Below are 26,452 nucleotides of genomic sequence, written 5' to 3'. Positions count from 1 at the left end.
TATCAATCAGAAGATGGTATGAAGTAAGATCAGTGGAGTAGTATTGAACTCAAATTAGTGAAATATTTTATTTTATTTGTGCCTGTTTTGGCCTAAAGTTCAGTTCTTAATCATGGTTGACTGCTTGTGAATTTTCTGCAAGTCCTAACATTATTTCATATGAATTATATTGTACTATTTAGTTAACTAGTTGTTTGATGCTTACCCTCTAGACTGCCACTCCTGATTTGCATTCTTCAGTGATTAGGTCATGTTGATTCACTACCAACTGGCTACTGCTTGAACTTCAATTTTGTTCTTTTTACTATTTTGCACTTTCCTGCCTTTTACATAATATGCTTGGTTGGTGTTCTAACCAGGCCCATGATCTATTGTCTAAAATTATAAATTAAGGCAATATTTAACTAATTTATGCATCAGACTTGAAAATTTACTAGAGCTAGAAGAACCTATATCAGTGTTTTATCTAAATTTTCCTGTCTGTTTCACCAGCAAATCTTTATAAAAAGAGAAATTCCTCAAAAAATTGGACCTAGCCAATATTAGATTAGTCGTTTCCCATATTTATCCAAAAAACCAGAAGTCTTAACACTGGCTAGTAAGACTTAGATTGGTGAAATAAAAGGTAGTTAAATATAGAAGGGTTTTGAATGAGGGAAGAATTGATACATGAGGTATGTTAGAGGGAATGGAGTTCCAGTGAAAGGCAGCTCAGGTAAAAAATGATTTAAAAAACATAGCAGTTCGGTGAGGCGGAGGGTTGATGTCAGATATACAAGACCTGTTAGTACAGGATTAGACTGAGAATTTGAATTGTAGGTTTTCCAAGATATAGGAGGGCTATTGAGTACTAATTACTTAGAATAAAAAGGAAGCCAGGAATTACTGGTATCGGAAGGATGGATAGAGCCACTTCAGCTCGGTGTATTACTGGGTTATATGCGTATCTCTGGTAATCCCAAAAATAAATCATACTGCACTATTCATACATAAGATGTTAAAGTTTAGATTTGAGATTACTTAAGAGTCCACCATGTACCAGGCAGCCACAGACAAAGTGAGGGAAGACAGGAGAGGAAACTAAATGTTAGAATTGACTTTAAATGGCTGTTCTGTTCTTATTATTATTCTGCAACTAATATTTTCTGCCTTAAGCTATAAGAAGGAGCGCATAATCGTTATTAATAACATTTCAATACATTATTTAATTTATAGTAGTTTCACATCTGTTGGCCAATCCCAAGTCTTTTATTTTATTTTTTCAGGTGTAAAATTTCTCTTGAATGTATAGGATGAAGAATAGTTTATTTGTCTCAATGAAAATTCTCAGAGGGCTGGGAATTGACCGGGATGGCAATGGAGAAACAAATATTTTACTTTCTTTCAATGTTCACTATTAGGACTCGTTGACAAGTGGGATTCTTAGTTGGTAGTTCAAGATAATAATGATAGTGAAATTCATATACAAGAGATTATTAAAGTTCTTTCATGCACTAAATTTTTCTTAAAGAAGAGAATGGTATTTTCATCTCCTACTCACAATTAAGGGAATTAGCAGTTTACGTAATGAGTCTCTACTTACCAGTTTGGTATTGGTATTGACTTCCTAGAAGTCTTCAAGGGAGTGTTTTTCTTAATTAAGTCACTTCATCTATATAATAAAGTAGTTTCTATGAGCTTCTGTTAGTTATTTTAGATTCTGATCAAACATATGATTGATTTTGTTTACATTAGATGTTCAAAATAATATTTATATATGACATTGAATATTGTATTCAATATTGGGTTTCATTATTATAACAGGTGTAATATTAGTAAAAAAGTGAGAATGCTTCAAGTATGGATACGTTTTTGTTGAGTTCTAAACTATGTTTTTTGTTGAACATTGTTCATGATCAATAAGTTAAGACTGATCACTACTAAATAAATATTTTCAATTAGAATTAATACAGTAATCAATACAGGTGCTCTATTTTTTTTATTGCTCCGTAGTTGTGTATGTTACTCTCAAGGTGAAGATTTCTTTTAACAATTGATATCACGAAAATATAACATTAAGTGTGTGCTTGCTTCGGCATCTTATCAAGGAGTTTTCCCTGAGGGTAATTAAAATTTAAAAAATTGAATCAATCGAATTTAATTTTCAAAAAAAATGTTGGTAGCCAAACAGTACCATATTTGAAGAATGACCCAAATAATAATGGCACATTATAGATAAAATTAAAATTTTGGGATTTCTCAATCTAGATCATTATCAGAAATTCTTGTTGGAAATAAATTATGGACTCCTAAAACTAAATAAGTTTCAGCATTTCTTATTGATGTATAAAAAAAACTTCTGTAATTTTTTTTTTAATGATTTAGCCATTTTGGTTTTGATAATATTATGAATAAAGTAAAATCAATTTCGCTCAAGCTATTCAGTAGGCAGGCCTGTTTTCCATTTTATTGCAATAATAATAATTGTAAAAATTCTTGCAAAGCAGTTTGATTTAAATTAATAAAATCAATAATAAACATTAGCCACTATTTTAAGTATTTCTTTAAATTTTAAGTAATGAAAACCTTAAAATGAGATCTTGTATTGAGATATGAAGCAGATAAAACTAACAATACAGCAACAATTTTAAACTAGTATAGGTCATTTAAGTTAGTTTAAAAAATTTTTTTTTCTTAAGACAACAACCTCCTGAGTTAGGTCAGTTAAGTTAAATTACAAATAAGCAGTAATATTGTGAAAAATATAATTTACTCAAGTTTAATTTCAGTACAGAAATCATTATAAGCTTTTAATTTTTAAAGTGTTCTTATATACTAAATATCGCAATAGCATTCATACAATATTACTAAAATAATTTAGAATAGCAATGTAATAATCTCTAAAATACTATTTCATGAACCATGACTAATAATATTACTAGCACTAATACTAATAATATTAATATATTATACAAGACTATATAGTAATATAAAATGGGTTTTAAAATATTTAAAAGTAATACAAGGCCTGAAAAATCACTTTTTTTTTTTATATTAAAATCTGTTAGTAATTCAGTCTTGTAAATTATCACTTAGTAAAAAATCGAATAAACTCTTTCAAACAAATAATTAGTTATAAAAAATCATGTAAAATTTGTGAAAAAAATGAATAATTAATGTTGAAGAATTAGTTCACTTTTTTTTATTTTAATTTTATTTCATTTGAACTTTTCATTATTTAATACAACATATTACACTATGTATATATATTTACATAAAACAATGAGTTTCTTAGTTTCTATTTGGAGAAAAGTAATGCCATTAATCCTTACTAAATATAATAAAGACATTACTTATTTCTGTTAAAAATGGTTTTAAAGACAATATTTTTAGAAGAACGCTCCTCAGAGTATCTACATATATCAAATGTACGTTGTTATTAACCTAAATAAATTACTCTTTCAGTTCCAAAACAAAAAATTTATAACAAGTTCGATCAACCAGACAAAATAAAAACTAACTTTACCACAAACTTTTTAGTAAAAGCAATATACAATGAAGGATCACATGCTTTTAATTCCTGCCATAACTTAGTCTAGTTATCAAAATAATAGAAACCATAATTATATAAAGTGTATGCTGTACACTGTGTTAAGTTTATGTGTAAAAAACTATAACAGTTTGCTATAGTACTCCTTAGGCAACCGAAGCTGTTTAAATTGTAAAGATGTCAAAGTTTGAATAAGACCATAATGTATCACAGCTTCCCAAGAAATGTCCTTCAATTTAGGGATACAGATCCAAGCACTTTGTATTATAGCAACTCGCCCTTGTGATCTACCTTTTTTCACAACTCCTCCAAATGAGGCCATTCTTCCAGAGGATGTAACACCAGTCCCGTGAAAGAATACAGGAATACATAATTGAAGAGAAGGAATTTTTTTCCATGAAAGTGATGAAATGTCCAGTCTCCAACAGTCGTCATATATTTTTTCAGGTCCATGAACACCACCTATCAAAATAAAACTATCAGTTCCAGGAATTCTTGCAGTACTGTGAAATTGTCTTTGTGCAGGGTAACCATGGATTTCATCTTTAATTGATCTTACTATTTCCCAAACTTTAGTATCTAGGTCAAAAACTGGAATTTCTTCCAATTTCACACCCTCATTACTTCTTCCTCCTCCCAGAATATATAATTTATTTCCAACTACACCAATTTCATGCCTATATCGACCACTTGGTTCACTTTTCAAACCCTTACAGATGTAAACTTCCTCCCATACATTAGTAGTGAGATTCAACCTGTGTATATCCAAAAAATATTCATAACCTGTTGTGCCTCCTATCACATATAGATGGTTATCCCTGAAGAACATTGCTTGTCCATAAAGCTCAGCTGGAACTTTTCCAGTAGTTATTATTTTTTTGAACTGTGGTTCTTGTTCACCTAAATTACATACATAAAATACATTGCTTTTCTCAGAGTGGAAAGGAACTCCTGTACCTCCGTATACCATCATAACTTTACCAGACATAACAAGAGCAACTGATGCAAGGGTGTAAGGTATATCTTTAATGTCTAAGTTTTTCCATGTCATTGAAGCAAAATTAAATTTTAACACTTCTCTGAATAAACTTCCTTCATTACCTTGTTGAGCTCTTTCAGCTTCAGGAGTCACAATATTAGGATTATAACCACCATATACATAAAGGTTGTCATCATCACATGCTACTCTATGTCCACTTCTTGCATGAGGGATTATACTATCTGTCTTCAAGATTTCATGAACAAATGGTTTAAAAGTATATAATTCCAAATTATTTGGCAATGGATCACTTTCAGATCCCACCATTTGGGAGGACTGCATGGGGAATAACTTTAAAGAGATTCGAAAATTAACAATCAAAATTTTGTAAACATATTTCTGAATAATTAGAAATTTTTTCGGGTAAACCACGTGAAGAGGTATCCACTGAGATACATCAACCTTTATAACCTATAGTTTTTATAACCAAGAAATAAAGGACACTGCACGCCTAGGGGATAAATGCTGAACTAACAAACATAACTTGATAGAGCTATAGAGTGCAGGGTCGTCTTAAATAGTACAAGAGCCGGGAAGAAAAAAAGGCAGTTATCTCACCCCAATTTTTGATTACTTTAATGAACACTATGTATAATTACTAGTCAAAGTTGATGAGTCTGCCAAGTATAGGTAGGGGGAATAAAAAATGGCGGCTGTTTCAAAACCTTAAAAAACATTATTTTTTTATTCGGAGCACCATATCATAAAAACTACCAACAATACTAGAAAATCTAAGAGAACATTATTTGAAGAAGAGTAAATTTGCTGAAATATTTGCCCTAAAAGAGCTATTTACGTCCAATAGTTCTCGAGATATAGCCTTTTAAAAAGCAAAATTTATTAAAAATCTACTGAAAGATTAGTAGTTAATTTATTTTGAGAAATCTATATCTCAGGAACTATGTGACGTACAGATATCTCTTAGCACTCAAATTAAAGCTAGTTTAATAGCCTATAAAGTAGTTCATGACCTTTACCTTCGTAGGAATAGTAGTTTTCATGATATTTGCTAAAATAAATCGATTTATAGTTGATCGGACAATAAGTTTGATTTATGAAAAACATCATTTCAGAAACCATTGGACGTACAGATGTCTGCCAGAGCTCAAATTAAAACTAGTTAAATTTACTACAAAATAGTTAATTATATTTATCTTTGTAGGAGTAGTAGTTTTTATGATATTTGACAAAATGTTAATTTCTAGTTGTTCGTATAAAATTTTAGATTTTTGAAAAAATATATCTCTAGATCCATAAGTGGCACATATGTCTGCCAACACTCAAAATAAAGGAAATTTAACTTACTATAAAGTAGTTTATGACACTTATCTTCGTAGGGGTAGTAGTTTTTATGATATTCACAGATGAATATAAATTTGGCAAATGAAAATTTGTCCGAACAACTATAAATCAATTTATTTTAGCAAATTTCATGTAAACTATTATTCATATGAAGATAAACATCATAAGCTACTTTATAGCTCATTAAACTAACTTTAATTTGCTATTAGACATCTGATCGGCCCTTGGGAATTATTTCCTGAACTTTGGTTTATCAAAAGAATTTAACAATATACTAGTTAAAGTAATCATTTATTTAGTTTTTGAAAGGTAAAAAATTAAAAACAAAATTTAAGATTTACTAGGGATACTTATCGTGATTTTTGTTTGAAAAATCATGAATTACTACTTCAAATACTATTTTTTAAGCACATCAGTTTCTGTCGACATCAGTAATAAGTTACTTAAACTTTCTTGAAGTTATCGTACAAATCAGTTCATTTTTTAATAGTAATAATTTATCGATGGCAGTAGTTGTGGGTTTTTGGGGTTAGATTATTGTTATTGAGTTAGTGGTAGAACATATATGACATTTTAGGGGGGTAAAAATGGAATTTTGGTTGGAAGTATATTTTGAATACTACTTTCTGCATAGAACTTTCTTCTATTTTTTTAAACCCTAAATTACAGTAGTTTTTAGAAATAAAGAATCGAATTTTTCTATGCTAAAATAGGAAAAAATACATTAAATTCAGTTTTCTCAGTTTCTTATGTTTATGGCAACACTTTTTTGACTGACTTTTCATTTGTAAAATCATAGTTTTAATAAATTTAGATTCAAGTATCTTTTCTTTTATAAAAAAAAATAATGTTAAGCGGTCTCATTTATCAACATACTTCGTACTACTCTTTTTCTTGAATGGTGTTACATGTAACAATTTAAAGAAAATATTTTTTTATTTTATTTAGAATTGGTCGTATTCCAAAGATAGTACTGTAGACTGTGACTACTGGGGTTGTTACTTAACTTCAGGTTACGGTATAGACTATGGATTACCTCAAATACAAAATACATTTTTTTTTTCAGATGTCCCACTATTTTTTTGCACGGGTTTTCGTGCAATTGTGTATACGTTTGCTTCAAATTTAGCCAAAGTTAGAAAGATACTCGAATTATAAACTGGACGTTCTATTGAAACAAGTTTAATATTGCACGAAATTACATGTCTTTGTATTACTGCACTAATTCGCACATTTTGAAGTTTTTCTGCATGAAATTGCCTTTTTTTTTTGTTGTTAATTTTTGAAAATCATGGTTTCATTTACGATTTTGTTTATAATTAATTAAAAAAATAAAATAAATAATAATGTCACGAAACTAACAACTAATATTTAGTTAAATGGGTTTATTTGCTTATCCAGGTTAAATAAAGGTTTCCACGAGTTATAAATACTAGATCACTATAAATATATAATATTATAAATTATAAATAATATCAATTAACTCATTACGAATTCGATACACAATTGTACACATTTTGGATTTTTATTGCACATTTTGGTGAATCATTACACAATCTAAAAAAAAAAAATGTGCAAAACATCATAAAAACTATTATTATATACTTACAACAGAAATTTGGTTCAAGAATTAAATTGTATGCTGTTAAAATCTAAAACATCTAATTTATGCTAAAAAGTGCAAAATATGCAACAGGGCAATGTTGCCAAGAGCATTACTTGGAATATTAAATTTCAATATATTATTCCATAGATCTGTTCCATAGATTCCATAGATCTGTTCCATAGATTCCATAGGTCTGTTTAACCTATCGCTTTGAACAGGCCTGATGAAGCCCTGCAAAGTGGGGCGAAATGTCGGACATTAAATAGCTAAAAACTATTTGTTCTTTTTTTACTGCAACCCTGACCATCTTCTTATATTTAAAGTTATACGGTCAACTATTTATATAATATTCCATAGATCGTTTATCTAATAGATAGTAGGTTTAAAAAGTGTTACACGGCAGAATAAAATGTGGAATAATTTGGGAATCTGGTCACAACTAATGGTTTCATAACAGATTATCTCCTGTGTGTTTAAACTGAAATGTCACCTTTAACATTGTTATTAAACAAATGTTAATATCATTTTTATTCTTAACATGTTGATGTCTACTGTTTACACTAGTCAATCGGAATGCTTGACACTTCCTAGGACTGTCTCTCGTTAAGTTTGAACGCCAACTCATTCGTAAAATTTATAGAGGGTTATTAATGATGAAGTATCCTGAATAATAATAGTACCCTACGATATGCACAAACTGCTTCTGCCACCATCGTAGCTGCTCTGAAGAAGGACAGCACCAAGGTTAATTCGTCGAAGACGGATGCCATTGTCATGTCCTTCCAGAAGGGTAAGAAGAGCAGACTACCTCAGCAGTTTGTTGTGGATGGTGAGGATCGGTAAGTCTCTAACAGAGTCCTCTATCTCGGTCTGATTCTCGACAGGCATCTCACCTTCTCCAGTCACGTCAGGAAGCTGGGCCGACAGAAGTCGTGTCATGCGACACCTCTACAAGACCACATTAACCAAACTGCAGAGCTTCCAGAATTCCCTCTTACGGCGAATAGTTAGAGGAACCACACTCCAACGGGCCAAGAATATAGTCATCAGTGAGGAGCTCCTATATCCTTCTGTGCCGGAACTCATAGGCCGTAGGCACCTCAAATTCTTTGATTGGCTGAAAGCCTGCGCCAATCCTCTATTCCAAGAGATCGCACCTCCACCGAGACCTGGGAGGTGTCAAAGCACGGTCCCCTTGGTCAGAAAAAAATAAAATAAAAATAATAAAGAAATTAAGTTGAAGTCCCACTCGTGACAACGCAGACGGCGAGTAAGCGCCACAGTGCTCCCCTGCATACAGCGGATCCCACAACCTACCTTAAAATGCCCTTCAGGCAAAGAAAGGACATTTATGTTTGTTATGTGTTATGTATATATATATGGTTTTGTTTGAAATAATAAAATTAATAGAAGGGTGAGAAAAAAAAATAATAATGAACTTTAGAGACAGTGCACTAATGATGACCCTTTACAATGATGCCGACATTGTCACAGTTAATAAGATAGGTTGGCCCCAAAGGACGAGCCATCTAGCGAGAATACTCGAGGTCCCTATCCAGAGGAAGGTGCTAGACGAACGGCTACATGGTAGAAGATAAGTCGGCAGACCTAAACTGGGCTGTGCTGACGGTGTCGCAGATGACGCTCGGTCCATCCTGGGGCTCCGGAACTGGAGAGCAGCAGCACAGCAGAGAAATTACAGGAGGCCTTGCTTCCTCGCGGAGTGTAGCGCCACTCAAGAACAATAGCCAAATGTTATTAACTCTCCTATTTTTAAAAATCTAATAGTTAATAACATTTTGATGTTTGCAGTTTATACTGGCCAATAGCGAAATTTCATTAACTAACATTTGAACGAAAGGGTGGACCTACTGAATAATTATTATTAAAAATTGCAATGCTAATAACATTTCTATATTGACCAATATGAATAATAGGCTTCTAAGTGTTAGCATTATGTGCAATAAACCCCCCTTTAGTGACCCATAAATTTTAAGATTATCTTTTTTTTTTATATTCCCTAAAAGCAAAAAAAAAAAAAAACCTTAAAATAGTAATGCGTAACTTTCAGGTTTTTTCTCCCTCTTACTCAATGATTTTATTTACAAAATAACATTTTCACATATTTGTGATACATAGACCCAAATATATGAAGTGTTTACATACAATTAGTTCATAATTAATATTGAAATAATTGTCTAGTCTAGATGTGTGAAGTTGTCATTACAACGCCCTGTGTGCACGAGATGGGGACAAGTTTTTTTGCTTTAGCTTATTATACAGATTCGAAAAATAATTTCCAGTGACATCTCGCGGACTCTAATGCGATTGTCTTAAATTTCATAAAAGTGATTGGAATTTGATATGGAATCATCCAGATTCCAACATCCGCAATCCATGAAAAATTTAGCTATGTCAGATTAACGCCAGTAGAAGTAACGCGCTTTGGCAGATAAGCACGAAACCAAATTTGTTCCTTAATGTCTGAAACTTAAACGTGAGTGAGAATTTTAGATTATGGAAACAATTGTTTCCTCCCCACATCCTGTAAGAAGATTAGTGCAGTAATTAAACCTCTACCTTGCGATGAAGCAAATATAACATGGCAAATTTTAGATTTATTGAAAATCTCATGTACATGTCCAGTATATACAGTTTGTATCATTATATTATTCTTTGTAGATTCTGCCTTAGATATACTACTTTTTACTATATTGAAATGAGAAAATTATTCCACCAGTATCAGGATTTATTCCAATTTCATTTTGCATCTTGAAACTTTTTTTAAGATTCTCCAGGGATATCTGTTCATAATTAATCTTTAAATGGGAGTGTGTAGGTTAGTCGGCTGATGCAGGAAGATGGAAGCATGCCGCCCATGTGCCAGCCATGTGCCACGACTATTATCCACGACTAGCAGTGCCTCTCTAAACAACCCTTCCGCACATCTGCCACAATGCCACCATCCCCCCTATACAAAATTTGAGCTTCCTATACGGTGCTGTCCGTACCGGTCTGCCAAATTTTATTACAGACGCGATGGATGTACAATAATTATATAATAAGACTCGTGGAAAATCCGCACAGGACACAGAAGGGTATTTGATCCGAAAAGCTGGTCAAAACTATTTGTCGTCCTTTACATGCCTTAAATTAATTATAATGGTATAATCAATATAATGTTATTTAAACCAGTTTTAAGAACTTAAATGCTTAAAATAATATAAGACTGAAAATTTGTAACTTGAAACACATATATCCTCACCATATGTGCATATTATGTCAAGAAATAAATATTTAAATTTAAATTACAAAATGCTTACATATATTTCATAAGTAATATTAGACATAATGAATAAGAACTAATTCGATATGATCAAAATTAGATATAATATAAATTTCATATGATTGTCTCATTTAACATATTCTTCTTAACTGTCTGCACCTCCTCATCTACCCCTAGGATTACTGTAAACTAATTCTCTATCGACCCCTATTACTTCTGCTGAGTAATTAACGTCTTCAAAAAATTTCGTCCTTGGTATTCCTTCATTTTGGGACTTCAACTATTAAGCTTAATGCTTTTTAAAATTTACCGAGAATATTATCTTTCCTTCTCTCAGGTCCAATTTTACATTGCTTATCATTATCTACCATTTTGCTGTAGTAATTGTCAAGGAAATATTTTATATAATATACAACATTCATTATAATTTTTTAAAAAATTGATTTTGGATTGTTAAGTTGATTAGCCAAATCATTTCTCTTGATTTCGAAAGATCATAAAAATCTTTATAAATGAGTTTACAAATGTAATGTCTTATGGTAGACTAAATTCATAGTGAAATAGAACAAGTGCTCAGGATGATAGGAATATGTGTGCATTAGTAGCAATAATATTTTCAAATGTTTGCTAATAAATTGCTTAGCACATCACAATCCATCTTAATTCAAACATATTTGTATCTTCAGTACCTTAAGTACTTACGTGGAGAAGGGCCTGAAAGAAAAACCCACACATTTTCTAGAACATTAGAAATTAAATATGTTTTTTTGTCATTTGTCAATAATTTTCAATAAATAATTTTAAAAATTAATCGCGCTATTCCGGGGTCAATTTTTAAAATATTAATTACTCTTTCCAATAAAATAAAAATCAACCGGGAAAAGCGTGAAAGGATAGCAAAAAGATCTTTGTTTATAAAAGTCAAGAATAACGCCATTTTATCAAGCTAATATATTTTAAAATTCTCATAAATGTCTTGATAATCATCAATAATAAAAATAATTAACTAGAAATTCTAAGACAGGAACAAGGGTCAACTACAAGCAATTCGAACGAGCGAGAGAGAGAATTTGATCTTCCATGGTGTTTCTTGTAATCCGTGGTCGCACTATATTCCAAAGATGTATACCATATATAACAGGAAGTTAAGAACAAATATAATATAATATAATACACGAATACCCCACTACTTTGAGTAAATTCTAAAGACCTGAAATTTAGGCGGAAACATCGGCTATATCTATAACTATACCTCCGGCTTAGATATTAATTGAGAACTAGTATACGGCTCATTCAACAAGCTTTAATTTGAATGAGGTGTAGATAGTTGACCGTAGATTAATGATTGGAGAAGTTTGTCGGGGGTGCGGTCAGCAAAGAACAACATAAATAAACAAAACCATATTTATTTATTTTATGCCTGACGTAAAATAAATAAATATGGTTTTGTTTATTTATGTTGTTCTTTGCTGACCGCACCCCCCGACAAACTTCTCCAATCTTTAATTTGAATGCTTCCGAATTTCCTATACGATATTAAGATGAGCAATTTTAAGAACGCCTGTAATAATTTTAATATGAGTAAACAGTACGGTTTGAGTTCAGACAACTTGTTTATTATATATTTTTTTCAGATTTCTTAAGTAACATTAATATGCCTGAATCTAGAAGATTTATCTTATTAAACAATTGTGTAACAATCTTCCACGTATCAAGTGGATCTGCTTTTTGATATAATTTTGTTTCCTATGCCACGACAGTATTTTTCCATACCTTCTCTTGTGTTTTTAAAATAAATCCAATCGAACTAATATCAAGAAGTCACGCATGAAATGTCCGATTTCTCGATTAAAAAAATTTAATGTTTAGTGAAGATTAAAGGGACTTTGATTGTAGATTTCCTACAAATTATTTACAAACTATAATAATCAATTTTTAATCCTCTGTTAACAGTGTTTGTTCATTCCAAGTAGGCATATAGGTTTTAGTTTCATTTTAAACTTGACAATGGAAACATGAGATTTCAAGTGATTTTTTCATGATTTAAAACTTGGTCGTTCCGCTTCCTATGCAAGGGATATCAATTAGGTTTTGGCGAAGGGGTCCTAATGAAAGAAGGACCATTCGTCATTGGTTTTTCAAATTTTCTGCAGTAGATCCAACATTAGAAAATCTATCCTATGGACGCCCCTTAATATCAACCGAGGACGAAGATCTCTTGGAAGCTGTGGCAGAAGACTTTCATAAAACAGTCGGAGAACTTGCGCCGCGGCACAAGTTAATAACCGTTTCGAGACATAAAATTGATCGGAAAGGTTTTTTTTTTGTTTTTTTTTTAATATTTATTTATTGCTATTTACAACTGTACATTATAATATACTTAGTAAATCTGATCTAAGTACGGAAAGGTTAAAAAGTTTTATTTCTCGGTCCCCCACGAGCGTCAGCAGTTAAAACGTCATGAGATGTCTGACTCTCAAATGAAAGGAGTTGGGTTATAATATTCTACCACTTTTCTTATATTTTCCTGTCGGACGTGTTTATACGAAAAAAAAATTACTAATGGTTCTGAAATAAAAAATGCGTTTTCTGACTTTGTTTCAGTACGTGACTCGAATGTTTTTGAGTGTAGGATAGAAAAATTGATTAGACGTTGGTAGAAGTTTCTTGAAAAAGAACATAAATATATATGATTTCTGTGTCAGTATTTTATCAATTTCTTATCTCTGAAATCCGATGTTTCATGCATGACAACCTAACGGGTGTTGAGTCAAAAATGTTTTAAGGTCCAATGTGATTTCTTAATATGTTCCGATTTTTTCGGCTGTAGTTGTAAGTAGATAAATTATCCACTTGATTTTTATTAATCACGATATTTAGTACTTTGTGAAAATAATAATAATAATACTTATATTGGTTACTTTGAAGAGATTTTCAACTTTTTTTTTAATTCCTGCTTTTTTGACCCAATCGCAGGAGTCAGAAATGTCTAAAATTTATACCTCAGCATCCTTACATTAAAAACAAAAATCCACCAGTTTACTCTGGTGATATTGATATATTTAATTTTAATTTCCAAAAAGTTGTGTTTTTAGATTAAAAGTCACATATTTATTTTTTTTAAATAGACATTTATCGAGACAATTTTGACAGAAAAAACATATAACTTAATGCAGTGGCTGTTAATGGATCAAAATCCTCATTTAATTTCTCCCTTTTGCGACATTTACTCTCAACATCCACTGTTTAAAACTATTTGCAGCGAACCTATCCCATTTTATTATCCCTGGTCCATGAGTCGACCATTTAATTCAATAATGAGGTGTAGATAGTTAACCGTAGAATTCTGATTGGAGATGTTGGGGGGTGCGGTCAGCTATGAACAACATAAATAAACAAAAAAATATATATTTATGCCGACGTTTCGACCTGAGTTTCAGGTCTTCATCAGGGCTATAGAACAAAAGAGATAACACCAACATTTAGAGAAACATAAAATTGAAAATAAATAGTATACAAACAAATTTGGAATTATACAAAATATTGAATTGAATCATAAATAATAAAAAATTGATAATTGAATAATAAAAAATAATTGATTGATAATCATGGAATTAGATGGTAGTAGATTAAAAACAGTGAAAGATGAAATATAATATTTTGTAGGTAAGAAGATATGTATAATATAAGATATGTAAGTAGTGTCTAAAAAAGTGAAAAAACAAATATTGAATCTACAAAGTAAACAATATGACAGACAATGAAATATAGAGTGGCTTATATCTGAATTACAGTGTGAGTATTAACTTATGTACCTATACATATAACTAATCAGTTATACACACATATAACTATAGTCACAGCTGAAGACCTGAAACTCAGGTCGAAACGTCCGCATAAATAAATATTTTTTTGTTTATTTATGTTGTTCTTTGCTGACCGCACCACCCGACCATCTTCTCCAATTTAATTCAATAAGTGGAATAAGAGGTTCTTGCATTCACTTATACGTTTTTCGGTAATTTTGCTGGGGGCGCCTCCATCATTTGAAATTAAGTGGGGGGGGGGCATTATCTACGTTGGCTCCCTCTTCCTCTCACCCTAATATAATTATTTGGAACTAACAGTGGCCGACACACGCCTCAGCCCCCCGTAATATGTATTAATACACTCGATGGAGCGCTATATCGTGCGGTTGGTGCACCTGTGTTTGGTCCCCCTGACCCAGTTCTGCCAACATCTGCTCCTTGTCACAGCTGCCAACCTTCCTGCTTCCTAGATATCCAGGTATATGGTACCGATATCCACCCCTGCAAAAAATGGCGGTCGGTGGTGCGCGTGCTCCTCGAACCCTTCCTATTCTTGTCTCTTCCGTATCTCCGATAACGGGCATATTAACCCTTCTCTACCGTTAAGTGAGGTGCGGGACGTTCTGAGGTACCACTTGATTCTTATGATATTTCAATGAAGAGACCTCAATAAAATTTTATTATGAAATTTAATCTCTGCTTACTGATAGATTTAATTTAATATGTTCGTTATATCGCTTTCTATAACTTGCATTATGTAATTAAATCTGGTTATGCTTACGAATTACAAATTAATACGCTCCAAAAGAGCAAGCTTGGTTAAAATTTGGCTTATATAACATTAATACATGCCATTACGAGGTTAACAATATATAGAGAATACAATTTAATATTGTCTGTCTGTTAATCCACAACTGTCAAGAGTATTCCAGGTGTTTGGAAATCTCTGACTTAGCACTCAATTTTCTGGTCAAGTTGTTAGATGGAAACTATTTCGTTTTTTTTCCTCCCCAAGGGGGAAATGAGTACCAGCATGAACTGGAATGAGTACGATTATCAACAAAAAAAAAAAGAAAAAGGGAAGTATTTCTTTTTTTTTATTAATAACAGTGCTCAGTTTTGTTTCTAATCATAATATAAAATTTACATCCTAATAGATAATACTAAAAGTATTTTTTGTATTATCTACGGGGTATTTATCTGCAGTCCCTATATCCTGCTGTGGCTCACCCTTAAATTGAGTATCAAACTCAAGTTCAGGTTGAGCATAATCATGACATATAATCATGTTATGCATCATCATAACATCACTTTATATAAGGTCAACAAATAATTCTACCATAGTCCTATACTATACCCTATAAGTCCTATAATCATATTTCTCCATCAGCCCCAGAACTATATATTAAAAAAATTAATTTGATAATTATAATATCCTTATTGGTACAAATTACAAGAAGAAGTCATTATCTTTCCTTGCTATATTTCCAAACTCCTTCAACTTTACTCTTTTAATATACATTATTTATTTTTAGTATTACAAACTTGTAATTATTTGACGTAATCCTATAACAAATTGCCTTTATTGAAATTCGATTAAATATAAAAAATGTTTCTTTACCGATTTTGTAGTAACGGTTTTGCGTTATTGCAGGGGTGTTATATATAAAAAATATAATTTATTAAACGGTATTTAATTATCCAAAGAACATTATTTATCTATATAAATAATGTTCTAGCATCCCGTTTGTGGGTAAAGCACTCACGTTAATAGAGAATTTGAAGGAATAATTTATTTCAACTAATATTTTTTTATAATTAATCTTTGGTATTTTAGAAATGTATCACAAGAGAAAATATAAATTTATAAGTCTTGTTCATAAGCTACACTCCGTTTTGTGCGGTTTTGTTTCAGTTATTCTGTACATTCTTTTGACATAAGAAAACACAAAGACACGGCAACCCAAAAAACCCGGCTATTTTATTTCAATTGAATTAATAAAGTTATTGTTGTGAACCTGTTTTTTTCACTGGTACGAAGTTTTATTAATTATTATTTTGCCAAATGAATGATGTTTACTGATTGGAGAAGATGGTCGGCAAAGAAAAACATAAATAAACAAAAAAAATTTAGTTAAGCCGACGTTTCGATCTGAGTTTCAGGTTTTCATCAGGGCTACAAAGAGAAAACAACCATCATTTAGAGACAAATAAAATTGAAAAGAAATAGTATACCAACAAATTTGGAATTATACAAAATATTGAATTGAATAACAAATAATAACGATTATAATTGATAATTGAATGATAAAAAATGATTGATAATCATGGAATTAGGCGATAGCAGATTGATTACAGTGAAAGATGAAATATAATATTAGGTGGGTAAAAAGATATGTATAATATAATATAAGATATGTAAGTGGTGTCTAAAAAGCTTCCCGATCGAAAATTCCCCCCTACCATCTTCTCCAATCAGTAATCTACGGTCAACTATCTACACCTCAGAATGATTACGATTACTGCTCTGTTCTTTGGGGTTATTACGTGATGTTAAAAGCCTTCTTCAATCAACTATCTATCCAACCTAAAAAACTATTTCAAATCGGACTGGAAGGTAAATTTTATTCAATATTCTGTGGCTATGTTCCTTGCAGAACCTTGGTCTCTTCCATTTAGGCATGCTCTGGACCGTCATTGTTCTTCCTTAAACACCCGAAATCCGGAGATCGTCCCTCCATCTACCTCCACTTCTTTCACCCGTGTGGTTCCTCCATCAGAATAATCTTTTTATAAATTAGAAATTTTACAAAGTATCCTTAATTTTATCGGTTTGGTGAAATATTGATATATTGAATTTCCTATAAATTGTAACTCTGACGATAAAAGCTTTTGAACAAACAGAAAGTCGTTTGATAAGAGGCTTTAGAAATTCTGCTTATGTAACTCTCGTCACGAACTTACGGAAAATCTTCTGTTTAGGATTCCGTGTCAGGAACACAGCCTTAAGAAAACGAATAGGCAAAAAAAAACTACCTGTGTGCCATCTGTTTATCATTGAGGCAGATATATAGGAGTCTAAAGAAATCAGTGCATCTGTCTTGACAATGCTGTTTAAACGTTTTGAAAACAAACTATTGTGTAATTGTTGTCTTTAAGGAGAGGCCGAATCGCTATATCGCTACAGATTAACATAAGAACGTTTTCTCAAAATCCATTTGATTAACCATTTTCTGTTTTTTATGCAATAATATTAGCTCTTAGTAGATATTCATTTTTTTTTATCTAAAAGATCTATAGTTCAGCGATTTTTTTTAGGTGGGTTTTCGGGTATATTTCCATTTATTCCATTTGTAGAATTCTTTTTAAATATTTAAGTTAGAGTGCTACCAATGGGTAGTTTCTCTATATGCCTGTAACTCTCCATATTAACTGAGATGAAATTTACTAAATGTATTATAATGTACAGTTGTAAATAGCAATAAATAAATGAATAAAGAAAATTAAGTATGATTATTTTGCTTCCTGGATTAGTTTGCTTCCTCACTTCCAAAACTTAAAGATTCTTGTTTTCATAGTGGAAGTAAAAAAACAAAAATAAAAATATGTTTCACTTGTCATTTGTGTTCGAGTATAATCGATTGAATTTGATGAATATTTCAGGCGTTGTATCTAGTTAGTTCTATAAATTTAATCACATCCCATCCTCTCTTTTCAGTTACGCATGCGTAAACTTATTATCATCGGCACACCAATATTTCGACTCTGGATAAGTATAGATATGGTTTACTATAAATTTTATCCAGTACTTTCCTTCACCATGAAAAAAAACAACTGATTTCCGGGATACACTCGTCAATAATTGCTCGTCCTGTAGATTTTATCCTCAAACGACAAATCAAATTATTCTGAAACATAATCCTAATGATGTACACAATAGAAATATATTGTACAAGGAAAATTCACAGAAAAAGAATCTTTTAAATAATAAAATAAGAGAAAATGAAAAAAAAAGATAATAGAAAAAATTAAGTAAGCAATACTATATATATTTTTATATTGAATAAACCTCATTGGAATAGTCTTTTTATTATAATTTGTTTGTTAATTATATGTTTTTCCTAGAAGATTTTTCCGTTTATTACCTTTTAATTTAATTTTAATATCCCAACGTTTTGGGCAGTTTACCAATTAGACTGTTCCTTGCTCTATAATAATTATTAAGAAAATAGACATTTCCAATAAATAAGTTAAAATTAGTTATAAGTTATTGAAATATAATTTTCAACTTATACGGTTGATTTTGCAATTATATATCAATATACAAATTTAATAATTTGACATAAGACCAAAAACCCAAATCCTAGGCTGTTTTTTTTTTACCTTAAGTATTAAGTTTTTGCCTGATTCTCATATACTTTTAAGATTTGTAAATTTATACATAATATTAAAACTAACTGTATAAATATTAAACTATATTTAAGTAACCTATAATTAATTTTAACTTATTTGTTTGTAATACACTGTATAGTTATTTTTTTTAATAACTCTTAATTTTGCGTTATTTTAGTATAACAATGAACTGGTTAACGGGAAAACTTTACCTGCTTGGAACGGTTGTTCGGATGTTCGAATAAATTAAAGAAGTAATAATAGAAAAATATTTTCAGGGAAAATAAAAATTTTTTTTTTTCCAAAAACAATTTTTCAGACCATTTAGTATAAGGAAGTAAATATTATGCCCTTTTGCAAAAATGTTCGATTCTCTTCGCATAACACCTACAATGTGTAATTTGGTTTAGATTTATTTTTTCCGTGCATCAAGAAATCTAGGTGTGTTATGACTATCTGAGCTTTTCAACTGTACTTTAAATAGTAATACCCCTATTTTTTCATATAAAAAATATTGGATAGATCAAGTGAATGTGGAGGGATACCTATTTGAGAAACGATGTAGTTAAAAAAATCTCCACGGCTTTCGAAACCTCAGTGAAATTGTGAGTTCACTGGAACCGATCTCCTTGAAATTTACAATTATTCAGGATAGCATATGTTTGACACAAAAAGGAGATAATACTCCGTTTTTTTACCATCGCTATAAACATTAAAAAATTAACTGCCCGTGGAAGACAATCTTCCTCCTCTTTTTGGCTAAGGGCCTCTCTGCCTGTTCCGGACTTACAGAAATCGGTAACCGACAAAGGATACTATAAGTGAGGATAAAGTTGAAATTTTCCGGCATTTCCCCTCAAAAAGACGGGCCTATTATTCTCTTTAATGGTTCTGCTAACAGAACCTCTCCAGTGTTAGATTGACCACATGTTGCCAGTTTTTTGTTTCAGTCATTTTTTTGTTTTCCGCTACTTTAATGACCTTACAAAAAACTATTACAAGAAGTTAGCACCCTGCGGTGTTTGGTTTGCTGATTGGTTCTGCAAACGCGTCGAGGGCAGCTGATCCTCCACGGAACTGGGTCAGGCATTAGTTATGTTTTTTTAAACCTCTTTGGTGCCGTGGGGATTTTTTGTTGCTCCGCCCACGTGCCCGCTGTAATGTGACACGCGTAACCTCTTCAAGCAGATGTCGTTATGTCTTCAGGATCAGAGGTTTTCGGGGCCTCGATAGAGCTCCTCGCTTTACCATTATTATCTCTGAAAAAAAATTTTTTTTAGGGGTTTTAGAGCTTGAGGGCTCGTTGAGGTATATAGATTACCAACAGGTTAGAGCTCGTTTAACAACTTAAAGATGTAGTTTGTGAATACAGTTATAATTAAACTATTACTTGACAAATTATTTTTTTAATAAATATTTGTACAAGTGGCGTTGGTAGTCGTCATGAAAATGAGCTTTTAATAAATTGAAAAAAATGCGTTGATCGAGTACATGGCAAATTAGATGAAAATGATGAGAAATTATATTAAAAAATATCACTTTCGATAATTTAGTGATAACATTGTAAAATAATTATAATTAAAAGTTTTAAAATTAAATGAAAAAGGAAGAAAATAGGTATTTTGATTAAAATTATTAGGATGGCCAGGTTGGCTGAAACGTTGGACATTTATATTTAATAAACAATGTTTGAGACTTAAATGGATACAATTTATTTTATTTAAACAATAGAAAATATAATGTTAACCCTTAAGAAGGGTGTAGATAAAAATAAATATCGTCACATATTTGTAATGTTAATATACATTAAATTTAAATTTCGAAGGAAAAACATGTATTAGATTAATATATGGCCTCAGTTGCATTACCTACTTGTTTATAAATATGAAAAGTATCTTATATCATTTCCATTTATTTTTTGTATTTTTTTTTTCTGTTTATAGTAAAACAAAGTGTATAAAATATAAATATATAAAAATAGTCGGTTTATCTGGCAATAGACAATATCTATTTGAGTATAATCAATGAACCACTGAATGGATTTCGATGTATGTTACGAGGATTGTGCGTGTTGATACTAGGTTTGTCAGATGTTGTAAACGTGTTTTTCCCTCGGCACATACGTATTTCGAAAACTGCTCATTTGAGGGAAGTTGGTGCATAGTGTAAAATGGATTTTGTATCAATTTTATCTTTCAACTTTCGGTTATCCATGCGACAACTCCTTTCTGGATACAGATGCATCTCAATACCGGTTCGTTTCCTCTGTGTTATTCTCAAACGACAAATTTACCTTAAAACATTTATAATGACTTTCTCAACAGAATTATGCAGAAAAATTACAATATCAAGAAAAAGAAACTTTCAAGAATGAAAGAGGTGCTTCAAAAAATGGAGAGGTAGGAAAAAAAAATATCAGGAAGAAATACTGACCCTTTCATGTACTTGGCAGACGTTCTTAAATAGTAAAAGTGATGTATTATAGAACTTAGGCTAATTATTTTTGGTATTTCTTTCCTTCTTTCAAAATGTTTATTATGAACATTTTCGTTTTTCATGAGTGAATCTTTTTTTTTTTTTTTATATTCGACAGTATACACCCCAAAGAGCTGCCGCGAGTGGAATAGCAATATCGTACAACTCTATAGAGGTTTTATATCGACTATAGCTTTACCATTGGTAAGATATATCTTAATTGTGGTAAGATCTGGACACGTCAATGATGTCTCGATTTGATTCTTTCATTTCAGGCATCTCTCCTCTTCATTTTAGGTATACCTCAAACTGTTCTGCGACTATAACCCATTGAGCTGAAGGATGCACGGGACACGGACACTAGTAGCGATGGTAACGCTACACTTACTCCTTTTGCAGTCGGCAGTTCTCAAGGGAACCGGAGGACGCCAGGTGCTGTGGACAAAAGGCTCGTCATAACCGGACCTCATTTACAAATAACCCAAAACTGCGACCACTTCTGACCGTCTCTCAGCTCTTTGTCGCTCTTTGTGTACTCTTCCTCTGTGGAGCCTCCGGTAATGGCGGGCTCTCTGGTCGCATCAGTTCGTTTGGCGTTATGAAAAGAGCACTGTCATATGTAGTGACCTTTCCGTTTATATATTTCAGTTTCTTTTCGGCAGAACCTTTCTTGTCCGGATGGATAACATATAAGGGAAAAAACTGTCAAAGGGGTAGATGACTTAAATGTAGTTTATATGAAAGAATATCTTTAGGTACTTGTACCCATCCTTATAAAACATTATCCGTAATAAATTTTATATGTCCACGATAGCTGTATTACAGATGAAGCATAATCATCTCTTGAAAATATTAAAAACAATATAGATGTACGAGTATGCACTGGTTTAGCAACGTTATGAGGATGAAAGAAAGGATCATCATTTAACAAATTTATTAAAATATGTAAATCTTACATAATTGATTTTATTATCATATTAAAGTTATATTAATTTTATTTTTATCAATATTGTTATCTGAATAAAATTAATTTAAAGGGAAAGTTCAAAACTTAGTAAAAATTAAAAAATATTTTATTTCTTAAGGTTTCAATTCAATATTTTTTTATTTCCTTTTTGTATCTGAATATGTTGAACTACATAGAACTATGAAAATTACACACTATTTTTTTTAATAGATTTGGTATGGGTGTCTCTGGTAAGCAATATTAAAATTTGGATAATAGCTTTAATTTATAATACTTATTCTAAATGGAACTGGCACAATAGAAATAAATTGAGAATTTTGTAGTTTTACTTTTAGTTACGTAATTAGAGTAAAACAAGGTATACATCAATGCAAGTTGCTGAAATCTTAGAACATCTTCAAAAAATTATTATAACGAGTAAGAGTTTGGCAATCGACTGATTATTATTTATTTTACGATTAAACAATCTAGGTGCACTGGAGTAGCTGAAGATACCCACTTATTTTTTATACACTCTGAAAATTGTGTTCTTCGGTAGGGTACTGAAGGGTTAACTCACATCATCTATATTTAGGAATTTATCTCTTAGATTATAAACAGTAAAACAGAATGCCTATTGCTAAATACAAAATAATTAAAGAACAAATTGAAAAAAAACAAAAGATTGCCATTCGATCAATATTAGTGAGGGTAGAACAAAAAAATTTAATGCATCGGGGTTTTTTACACAAAGTGTAAGGAAATATATATTTTTGCTTTTACTTAACTATATATGGAATAATCCCTAATGAAAAATTTTGCGATCGTGTAAATTTCGAGTTTGAGTTTTTGACGAAAATACCCGTTTTGATGTCCTCTGAATCCAAATCAATGTCTCCTAAAATTAGTACAAGAGCTCAAGAGGAGAAAAAGGGCAATTATCTCACCCCAATTTTTGATAACTTTAATGAAAACTATGTATAATTACTAGTCAAAATTGATGACTAATATAGGTAGGGGGAATAAAAAATGGCTATATTGATAATATAGGTAGGGGGAATAAAAAATGGCGGCTGTTTCAAAGCGTTAAAAAAAAATTAATTTTTCATCGGAGCTCTATATCTTAAAAAGTAGAAACAACACAAGAAAACCTAAGAGAATGTCATTTAAAGAAGAGTAAATTTGCTAAAATATGAGCTCTAAAAGAGTTATTTACGTTAAATAGTTTTCGAGATATAGCTTTTTAAAAAGCAACATTTCATAAAAATGTTGTATGGGACGTACTGAAAGATCAGTAGTTAGTGAATTTATTTTGAAAAATTTATATCTCAAAAACCATTTGACGTACAGATGTCGATTAGCATTCAAATTAAAGCTAGTTTAATGAGCTATAAAGTAGTTTATGCCCTTTATCTTCTTAGGAGTAATAGTTTACATGAAATTTGTTAAAATAAATTGATTTATAGTTGTTCGGACAAATTTTCGTTTGCCAAATTTATATTCATATGTGAATATCATAAAAACTACTACCCCTACGAAGATAAGTGTCATAAACTACTTTATAGTAAATTAAATTTCCTTTATTTTAAGTGTTGGCAGACATATGTGCGTCTTATGGATCTAGAGATATATTTTTTCAAAAAAGATTTTATACCAACAACTAGAAATTAACATTTTGTGAGTTCATTTTGTCAAATATTATAAAACTACCCACTACCCCTACAAGGATAAAAATAATAGAATATTTTATATTAAATTTAACTAGCTTTAATTTGAGCGCTGGCAGACATCAGTACGTCCAATGGTTTCTGAAATGAAGTTTTTCATAAATCAAATATATTGTCCGAACAACTATAAATCAATTTATTTTAACAAATATCTTGAAAACTACTATTCCTACGAAAGTAAAGGTGATAAACATCTTTATATTCCATTAAACTAGCTTTAATGTGAGTGCTAATAGACATCTGTACGCCATATAGTTCCTGAGATATAGATTTCTCAAAATAAATTAACTAACTACTAATCTTTCAGTACATTTTTAAGAAATTATGCTTTTTAAAAAGCCATTTCTCGAGAACTATTGGACGTAAATAGCTCTTTTAGGGCTAACATTTCACATTCAGCAAATTTACTCTTCTTTAAATAATGTTCTCTTAGATTTTCTAGTGTTGTTGGTAGTTTTTAAGATATAGAGCTCCGAATAAAAAAATTATGTTTTTTTAAGGTTTTGAAACAGCCGCCATTTATTATTCCGCCTATCTATACTTGGCAGACTCATCAGTTTTGACTAGCAATTATACATAGTTTTCATTAAAGTAATCAAAAATTGTGGTGAGATAACTGCCTTTTTTCTTCCCGGCTCTTATGCTAAATGATCTGTGTTTCTGTGTGACTGTGCGAGGTAGCCCAAGCTCAAAGACAAACTGCAGTACGAAACTGGGTTCATAACTCGGGTGTGACAGTAACTTTTTCATTAAAATAGTCTAACAGTGCTTAAATGCGGATTTTTCCAATCATCTTCCTCTAAAGTATCATTAGTTTTGTTTATTTAAAAAAATAAAATAAATAGTTCTGGTTGTTAGCAATATTAAACAATAGACAAATACAAAATACTAAAGAATTTTATGAATAAATGATGGAGAAAAAAAAAGAAGAAAGATAGACTTCCCTGTACTTGTAGTAAGTTGAATGATGCATACTCGTTCATTGCTATTTTGTTGAATAACTGGAATGGATTGCTTCTCCAAAATTCTATCCAACTTTCTACAACTCACGTTTTTTTAGTGTAATATTCGGAGTAAAGGGATAACTAAGCAATCCGAATTTTAAAAAAAAACAAAAACAACTAAAAATACTCAGCATTATTCAACACTTAATTGAAAGCGAATTTTGAAATTCAATTGTTTATAACAAAATCATAGCAAATTGATATTTCAACTGTTATTTTGATAATTAAACATAATCAGAGTTTCCTGTTATGAAATCTAAATATTTGTAAACATATTATTAATAATTTTCTTCCGATTGTAAAGATCAAGTAAAAATGTTACTATTACGGTAGTTAATTCTTGGAATTATGTTAACTTTTAAAATAAACGACTAAAATATATCATATTATATTTTTTATTACAATAGTTTGTCATAAAATGTCATTTTGTCAGTAAAATATGTTTGAATATCATTGTGTTTGCCATCAGCGAATGTTGACCCATTCCATTACGAGGCCGACTAATGAGAAGTATGTATCCTGCTATCTTTATTTCCATCTCGTCAAGATCTTGTGTCTCATTATTAATGCTTATCAGTTTGGTTAAAAATAATTATTATACCCCGATGCATTTAAATTATTTATTGCATTTTAACGTTATTAATTGTTTATTAGTCATGCATCAGAGCTAGGTCGTTGATGATATCTATATTTTTGGACTTGTTGACTGATTCTTACAGCCTGATAAATTGTTTACTACAGATACCATACCGTTGACGTCCGCCGCTGTCTAATAGCCCTCATTCTTGAGAATACGATTTTGATACTAAATATAAAAAATTTAAATATTCTTTGAAATCCATTACAAAAGACTGATCTACATGACTATTATTAGGCATATCTGAACATACCGAGTTGAGCTTTGGGGCTCCACTAAACCATCCAATTCCTCCCAATCCTTATAGTCCAAAATCCTTAATGCTCCGTACTTTGTCACAAATAAAGTCATCCATCATAACCTCAATGTCTCATATGTTGCCGATTTGGCCAAAACCAGATACCATACCTTCCATGGAAAACTTCCCAACCACCCAAATCCACTTGTTTCTAACCTGGCTTCTCCTTCATTACGTAATAATCCTCCTAGGCGTCTGAAAAGAAGATGGCCTTGGGATCGTCTCTAGAAATGTTATTGGAGTTCTATCAATGGGTAGATTCTCCACATGTTTGTATCATGTCACTATCTCACGTACAGCAAATTTATTTGTATATATGTTATACAGTTGTAAATAACAATAAATAAATGATTAAAAAAAAAAAATTCTTTGAACAAACATTTAGTAGTTTTGTTATTCTTT

The 26,452-nt window shown here is 31.1% G+C and overlaps 2 protein-coding genes across 7 annotated transcripts in view; both read right to left on the bottom strand.

Moving 5' to 3' along the window:
- Positions 1 to 26,452, bottom strand: part of LOC106683256 (gustatory receptor for sugar taste 43a) — a 125,185-nt gene that overhangs the window by 17,527 nt on the left and 81,206 nt on the right. The window contains exons 1-2 of one of the 6 annotated variants that reach the window (XR_010843337.1): positions 1,583 to 1,779; positions 206 to 375 (exon numbers count right to left, since the gene is read on the bottom strand). Coding sequence is in view for 2 of the 6 variants with exons in the window: in XM_014424614.3 (XP_014280100.1) it covers positions 206 to 233 (28 nt within the window). In the remaining 4 variants the exon portion in view is untranslated. Of the gene's footprint in view, positions 1 to 205; positions 376 to 1,582; positions 2,656 to 26,452 lie in introns of those variants that run through there. The other 5 variants (XR_010843338.1, XR_001343526.2, XR_001343527.2 and 2 more) reach the window with 5 other exon arrangements.
- slim (scruin like at the midline) lies at positions 3,171 to 4,994 on the bottom strand. Its single transcript, XM_014424610.2, has one exon. The coding sequence runs from the start codon at positions 4,848 to 4,850 to the stop codon at positions 3,651 to 3,653; it is 1,200 nt and encodes a 399-aa protein (XP_014280096.1). The 5' UTR covers positions 4,851 to 4,994; the 3' UTR covers positions 3,171 to 3,650.

The sequence above is a fragment of the Halyomorpha halys genome, unplaced genomic scaffold (assembly GCF_000696795.3).
Source record: "Halyomorpha halys isolate HHAL.00 unplaced genomic scaffold, Hhal_1.1 Scaffold474.1, whole genome shotgun sequence".
In the NCBI taxonomy this organism is placed as follows: domain Eukaryota; kingdom Metazoa; phylum Arthropoda; class Insecta; order Hemiptera; family Pentatomidae; genus Halyomorpha; species Halyomorpha halys.
Note: the sequence above shows the minus strand (reverse complement) of the source record. Positions and strands in the feature narration are given on the sequence as shown.